Source organism: Zerene cesonia, unplaced genomic scaffold, assembly GCF_012273895.1.
Source record: "Zerene cesonia ecotype Mississippi unplaced genomic scaffold, Zerene_cesonia_1.1 Zces_u005, whole genome shotgun sequence".
Classification (NCBI taxonomy): Eukaryota; Metazoa; Arthropoda; class Insecta; order Lepidoptera; family Pieridae; genus Zerene; species Zerene cesonia.
In genome coordinates this window covers 1,153,405-1,161,325 of record NW_024045135.1, presented here as the reverse complement: position 1 = coordinate 1,161,325, position 7,921 = coordinate 1,153,405, and the positions used below count along the sequence as shown (strand labels likewise).

The 7,921-nt window shown below is 32.9% G+C and overlaps 1 protein-coding gene across 1 annotated transcript in view; it reads left to right on the top strand.

The window, feature by feature from the left end:
• Positions 1–7,604, top strand: part of LOC119838828 (probable G-protein coupled receptor 158) — a 136,628-nt gene extending 129,024 nt beyond the window's left edge. The window contains exons 9-12 of the mRNA XM_038364956.1: positions 29–167; positions 5,146–5,251; positions 5,693–5,836; positions 6,402–7,604. Of these exons, the coding sequence (XP_038220884.1) occupies positions 29–167; positions 5,146–5,251; positions 5,693–5,836; positions 6,402–6,986 (974 nt within the window). The 3' untranslated portion in view covers positions 6,987–7,604. The remainder of the gene's footprint in view (positions 1–28; positions 168–5,145; positions 5,252–5,692; positions 5,837–6,401) is intronic.
• The last annotated feature ends 317 nt before the right edge of the window (positions 7,605–7,921 follow it).

Here is a 7,921-nt window from a genome sequence, read left to right as displayed (position 1 = left end):
CTACCATATACTTCATGTTTTCCTGCAGTGGAGGTGATATTCCTAATGTGGGGGATCCGCCTCTGCATCATGGTGAGGAAAGCGCCTTCGGAGTTCAATGAGAGTCGCTTCATATCCATGGCTATATACAACGAGTTCCTGCTATCTGTCTTCCTGAATATATCTATGTGAGTATTTGAGTATTTTTTCTGATTTATTAAGCCCTGCTATAAGCGGGAACCATTTGCCAAGACATTGTATGCTATCGCATGTTGGGTGGTGATGCTTACCATCAGGCGAACTACCAGCTCAGTTGATTGCTCATTGCATAGAAAAACACGAAGCGAATGAATTTTTGGAGTTAATTACAAAATGTTTATAATGGAAGCTCAATAAATGAATAATTACCCAAACGAAACAAAATATTTGAGTTAACGAATAGATTTAAATAAATGATTTTCAAATTCCAATTATTAAACTTTTAACAAAAAAAGTCACCGAGTTGTTACGCTGAAAATGTTTATCTAAACTGGCGAGGTCTTATCAATTATTTATTATTTAATGACTCAAGTTTGGGCGATATTAAGTGACAGATCAGCCAACATAATCATTTGCCTTATTTCTACTTCAGATATCGGCTATACATCATATATCTAAACAAAATTTGTAATAGATAATATTATGACAAGAATTTTGTTGTGAAGCGCCAGTTTACTCAATTTTTGTGCAATACAGTACGAATGCTACTAAAGTTCGTACGATCAGTGGGGCAGCCGCAGGATGTTATATTTTTCGCACCCTTCCCAGTCCATTATTCCCATCATCAATGTCTTTCCGCCTTTGAAAGCAGGCAATGCTTTTGCAGAGGACCTGACTTTGCAATTGTCCGCAGTGGTGGTCGCTTACCATCACAACCAGCTCGGATGCCCGATATGACATAAAAAAAGAATAATCATTCAAAACTTTAAAAGCTGCCAGTGTCACAAATTTGTTACTTCAAAAATTTCATAGCTGTCAATGAACTGTCGTATTATGTCGCGGATCAGACAATTATTTATGGCGCATAGTTATAAATCAGCTGTTGCCGACAGCTCGCTAATTACAAACCAAAATATTTAGTTTAATTGCGTTGCTGTGAGCAGAGATTTATTACTAAATTAATTATAATCAAAATGTCTAGGGTCCCTTAATGGACGAGTAAGTGTTTTTAAGCCTTATTTGCTCGCTAGGGGTGTCACAAACCCCATCGCTTCTTTATAGGTGATGTTGTTTGAATAAATAAAACGCATGTTTCAATCAGATTTGAATTTAATAATTTAATAAATCTTAGTTACATGGACACCCTAAAGAGCAAGAGAGTGAACCTACTAACGAATAAAAATGTTTCAGACCAATACTGACAATATGATAAACATTGCCATATAAAATAACAATAGGCTCGTAACTTTTTTTTATTTAATCGTGTCGGTGTTATGCTTACAATTCAGTTACGTGTAGTGCTAGTTTTGTGCGCGGCTGAGGCTGTGAAGCTATGTTTGGGGTGTGCAGTACCCCACGTGACTGATCGTGGAAATCAAATTAGCAGTTATATGTATATATTTTGTATTGGTTTCCTACAAAATAATACATAATATGATAAATATTTACTCCCATATCACAAGAACTATCTATGTATTATCCTTTCCACTGCTCCAATGTAGGAAACATCGTACAGCATGTCAAGTGACCCAAAAACATGGACATGTTACATCTTACCCGCACTTAACTTAGTAGATAGCCTAAACCTGCTATGGGCTGATAATTATGATGAATTGCTTTTCAGTTAGCCTCAGTTCTTTAATACGAGACGAATACTAATGGCCCTCAGATTTAATTTCACTTGAAAATATTTCAGTTAATTTGGGAAATGGCTGAGTATCACAGGATTAGGCCGGGACTTTGGAATGTAGATTTACGAAAATTAGACTGGTATTGTTATTAAATAGGCAATGAAGATTATAAAAGCATTAAGTGTATTTCGAGATTGGATTTTTTGGTTCGGACGCGTTTTAGCTGTGTTACAATTTGATAATATTTCAAAACAGTGCTAACAAAAATATTAAATGTCAATAATATTAAATAATGCCGCGAAAAAATTTTGTACATACCAATTTTTTACAATGTCTTCTTTCAATCCTTTAAAAATGTCTTATTTATAAAGCATTTGAATGGTATAAAGCCAAAAAGACCATCATTACATCATATCATCATATAACTTTAAATTCTCGGATATGTTAGTTTCCTCACGATGTTTTCCTTCGCCATTTCGAGCAGTGGTGATGTTATCCACAAGTGCAGATAAACTGTCTCGAACCCCCGACTTATCGATTTTGAAGGCCGATCTCCTCACCACTAATCCACCACAACTTTTTAATAAAAATATAAAGAAAATCTTATACCTTTAAACGAGCAATTCTTGTATATATATATATATATATATATATATATATATATATATATATATATATATATATATATATATATATATATATATATATATATATATATATATATATATATATATATATATATATATATATATATATATATATAATTGGGATCTCGGAATCGGCTCCAACGATTTTCATGAAATTTAGTATATAGGGGTTTTCGAGGGCGATAAATCGATCTAGCTAGGAATTTTTTTTAGAAAATGTCATATTCGTGTTTTATTCGTGTTTTTTTTCCCTGACATCTATTGGTGAATAGTAATACTATTTTGCTTCGTAGACAGCTGGACAACTGAAATAACACAGGCACTTTTTATACCGATATTCCTACGGGATACGGACTTACGCGGTTTCAACCGCGGGTCACAGCTAGTAAGATTAATATAAACAAAACATTGTTCGGAAATGTACTTAAATTTGCAATAACGCAAACTAAAGCAAAATGAATTAATTGTTTGCCCGATTGCAATACAGAATAAAGCATTCATCTTAAAGTTTGCGTCGATTCATCATTCCGAAACTATGAAAGTCCTTACGTAACATGTTGTATTGTGTGAGATATGATCTATGCATTCACATGAATTACTGGTCTAGTTTTGTGAAACTTAGTTTTGGAAAATGAGAATCACTTGTTATATATGACGTGTGTTCTGTGCAATCCATAGATTAAGAAAGAAAGAAGAAAGAAAATACGTTTTTATACATATACATAAAAAATGAAGAAAATAATAGAGTAAATCCTTAAATATATATAAGCCTTTAATAGGCCCTCAGTCTAATGCTGATTTTCTATGCGTGATTAAGTGATGTAAAGAATTCTTAATTAGCATTTTTATATTCAATATAGACAAAAAAATCAAACCTTCCAATGTATATTGTTCGAAACGTCTGATTAAAATAATGTTACGAATAAATCCCATATAAACTTTTATTTTTTAAATGTTTTATACTCACATTGGTCTGTTACAACAATTCATAGCCATATTAACTTTATAATAAACTAAACCAAATATCAAAAGTATTTCATGTTATTCGGTTAACATCTAAAAAACGTTAGCGTAATATCTAAGCGTCCTAGAATATCTGGAGCACGCGTATCAAAATTCCAAGAAAGTCTACCGCTAACCAAAACTAATATCGGAGACAAAGGCGAAGTTTACGAGGCTCAGACGAAAAGGCAGATGCATACTATAACGCCGCGATTTATCAAGCGTTTCACAACTTATTTCGATTTATTACCACTGTTATTCTTTAAAAGTAGACACGTTTATGATTTAAAGTAACGTGAAAGTGGGCGACGAGATAGTTTTAGCAATAGTTTAATTTCTAATCTCATTGCTTAATTTTTGTGTTGGTAACCGATGATTGACACATATAAAAAACTAGAAATAAATAATTTTGCGTGCGATTGTACGATTTCATATGAATTATTCAACTGTCAAGAGACATTTAATAAAAAATCTAATCTTTTCTGTATATCATTTTATATGAGACATGAATGTTCAGGTCATAATAAAATCTATTTGCTAGGGAAGACATGAATAAAAACTGCAACGGTTATTGTTAAGTCAATGCAGAAATACAAAGGGAAGCAATTCTTAAGCATTGTATTATTTCTCCGTCAGTAACAGATGTTTCAGTACCGTCCTTGATTCACTTGCGAGTGAGATTTGTGGTTTTACAGGTTATAATATCTGCATTGTAGATATAAATTAATAGCTATAGTTCAGTTTTACTTCAGATGTATTGGTTTTTATTGCCTCAATTGAGCCAAGAGTTGTTTTTAGCCGAGCCTAAGTGCGTCTTTATGTATTTTTAATCGACATTGTCAAAGCGTTTTTTGGTTTTGTTACTCGACAGCTTTGTGGGATTAAAACTAATCGGCATGGTTCATGAAGTTGTTGTCTTTTAGACCCATTTTACTGTAGTAGTATCTTAAAGTCTTCATAAATTTAACAAAAGATTAAACGGACTTCATGACCGTAAGAAGGGTAAAAAATAATTTTGTATACATAACGCGTTAAGTAACGCTAAGAACGCGAACTGTGCAGGATTTCCTTTGAAAAATAGTTGTTTAGACTAAAGACTATGCGAGCGAAGCCACGAGCTACTTATAAAAACATAAGATTATTAGTTGTGTACTGCGGACAAAACTACGGGCAAAGGCTATGTGTTGTTGTATAGCTTAAGGGTTAGTCAGGCTAACTACACTTCATGTTTCTACTACACTAAGTTTCATGAACTTCCGTTCGGTAGTTTGGAGTGAATAAACATCCAAACTTTCGCATGTAAAATAATAATAGTGATAAACGAGAAGGTCAGTTATTTTTATTTTCAAATCATGTTTCTTAAGATTGATGGTCGACTTTTCCCATCCATTAATCTGTGTTTTCCTTTAAGGATTTGAACGTATTTTGTGTCAAATTTAATATATCTTGCACCATCCTAGGTTTGATAATTGCTTCATATTTTGTTTTAGCTAAATGTGTTTTTTACGTATCAATTTATTATCAAGTTTAATTCCTGATGGTACGAATAAAAAATGCGATAGGACACGGTGGTTAAAAATATTTTGAAATAATTATTCAATTTTTTGTACCTTCACTATAATTTCTTTCAGCACTCTTTAGGATCTTATAGAATGTATGTGATATTATGGCTTTATATATTATTGCAGGTTATTTCTTCAGTCACCAGCGAATCCTGATCTCCTGTACATAATATTCTTCTGCCATACGCAACTAACTGTGACTCTGTTGCTTTGTTTTATATTTGGTAGCAAGGTAAGTACAAATGCCCACATATAAGCACTCCCTACTACCAAGAACGTCTCTTTTCTAATCATAAATTGGATTTCTACACATTATAAATAGATTTTAAAGGTAAACAGAATAAATTTGCTGTAAGTCCTTATATCAAATTTATCTTATATCATTTTAACGAATAGATTTTATTGAAATAATCGCATTAATAGGATAAATGTGAATGTTTGTTTGTTTTTGGATGTTTGTCCGTCAATCACGTTGAAACTACTGAAAGGATTTTGATGAAATTTGGCATACAGACACGGTATAAGCTGACTTGGGTGAAGAAATTTTTATCCCGATGAATCTCCATTGGGATGAAACAGAAATCTTGATACACGGTCGGAGCCAGGACGAGCGTCGAGTAATTAATAATTCTTCATTGTTTGGCGATTGACAATTTTAACTATCTTGTAACAGGCCTACATGGTCTACAAAGGACAAGGAAAAGACGACCGAGAGAAAACGGGGAAGTTCAGGTCGAAGCCGGCAGAGTCCACGTACACGATGACGACCAATAGGAGTACTCGCTTCTGTGATAATATGACTGAGAGGGAGCTGGAGGTACGTGTAGGAGGATGTTAACATGTTTACTAATTTCGTATTTATATAATATATAGGACAGAACTAAGCATTGAATGATTGAAGTAGTTAAATTCACATACAAATTTACGTTACATGACTCCTAATCGATTCTATTTCTATTCCCATAAAAACCCTTTTTTTTTTAATTGAATGAAACTTTAATATATGTTTTCTTGATAGCATGTAATCTTACACCATTTAAATTGGTATCACTTTACTCAAAATGGAGTCACTGTCAGTTACTAGCAAATTGAGTGTTATGTCCCTTGACGCAGTTACCATATACGTGTTAATTCTGAAATTTGTTACTCGCAACGCGCTGATAGCAATATGCTATCGGATATTGTGTTTAATTTATGATAATACGATTAATTCAATAATCCGACTACAAAGCTCATATTTTCAATGCTTCCCGCATTACATTGGCTTATTTAAGCCAATTCATATTTTATGGACACATTTCCGTTTATCAACTCACAACTCATCCACCTTTTAACTGGTAATAAATTATTAGTAAGTAATTGTTATTATTTCATGAATTCAGGAGGAGTTCAAAAAGATATGCAATCAGCTAGAGAAACTAAGGGAGCGTTGCATACCAGTTAACAATATACCACGGAAAATAACCGCTATGCTGGATGCGGCGGCACTTCATGATCGGAAACCTGGTGCTTCCGACTCAGCACCACTCAAACTGAACACAGTGTTCAGTGCTGTGGCAGATAGACTCATGTGTACTGTGACGCCAGCTGAAGAATCAAGCAGTAGCGGCAGAGACCTGCCTTTTGACGCGCCGCCGTCCTATAAACAAAAATTCACACCGACCAAGAGTGTAGACAATAGTAATGCTGAACAGAGTCAAACAGATGTTACCACAGATTCACCGAAACGAAAGATAGAAGAAGATAAAGAGAACGGAGTGTTCAAAATTTCGGGAGAAGCAAACTGTAGTGATATACGTCCACCAGAAGTTAATAGAAATGGGTATAAGAATGAAAAAAGGGAGGAAGTTAGGTGTAGTCCAAGCAGTTCGGACATTAGAAGCGTGCGTTCTGGGCATGCGAGGACTCATGCAATAGTTATAAATTTGGATGATAAAAGTCGTTTCACTGAAGAAGTCACTGTTTAAAGACTGTACTTAGATTTCAGTTGCATTATGTTGGATGGTTTTTGTGATGTTTTGGACTACCAAATGCGCATTCTGGGTTCGAAATATTAAGAATTCTTACATATGTGTTTTGAAAAACATTTAGTAATTACCTATTAATCATTAATTCTTCTACTGGTTTATCAATTAAGATACGAAACTTCAATTTTGTTATAAAATGCTGTCTTGAATTCTGCGAAGAACTTACTCGACTTTACCATCACAAAAACAATTTAACCTGTTCAAAAGTAGACAATTGTATGCTAGTCTTAACTGTGATTATAAACGTTAAAATGATAAATTAAAATTACCATTATACCTAGCTATTATTAGCGATTTATGCATATCAAATAGAAACATTCCGTTAATGAGGTGAATTTTTAAAATTGAATTTGAAAATGGAATTCGAAAGCGTATGAGTATCGCAAAACTCTAAAACAAGTTTCAACATCAATCGCTCATTTTATTTTACTATACTTAAAGTTTGCTGTTTCAAATATCCGTGTACGTATTTCGCCAATTCAAAAAAATCAAAATCAATTTCTTTGATCACGTTTTTTCCTACGATGTTTATTTAGATTACGGCTCTGAAATCCAATTTTAAAAGTTCCTCAGTGAATAAGTTGTTAAAATTGTAAATATTTCAATAAAGCTTCAGTATTAGAAAGAACAGTATTAAAATATTGTATTAATTAAGTTATTGTATTAATTAGTATGTAAGATGTACCTATTACTAAGTATTTCAAGTAATTGTAAAGTATATAAAATAATAAAATTTCATTGATTGGTGCTTTTCTAAAATCATATTTTATAATCTGTTTAACATTATTCTCCATATATAATCGTCTTCATATATATTTGTTGAAGTGTTATAGTTTATTTGTTAAAGTAGATACTTGAAGTCAACAACTAGTTTA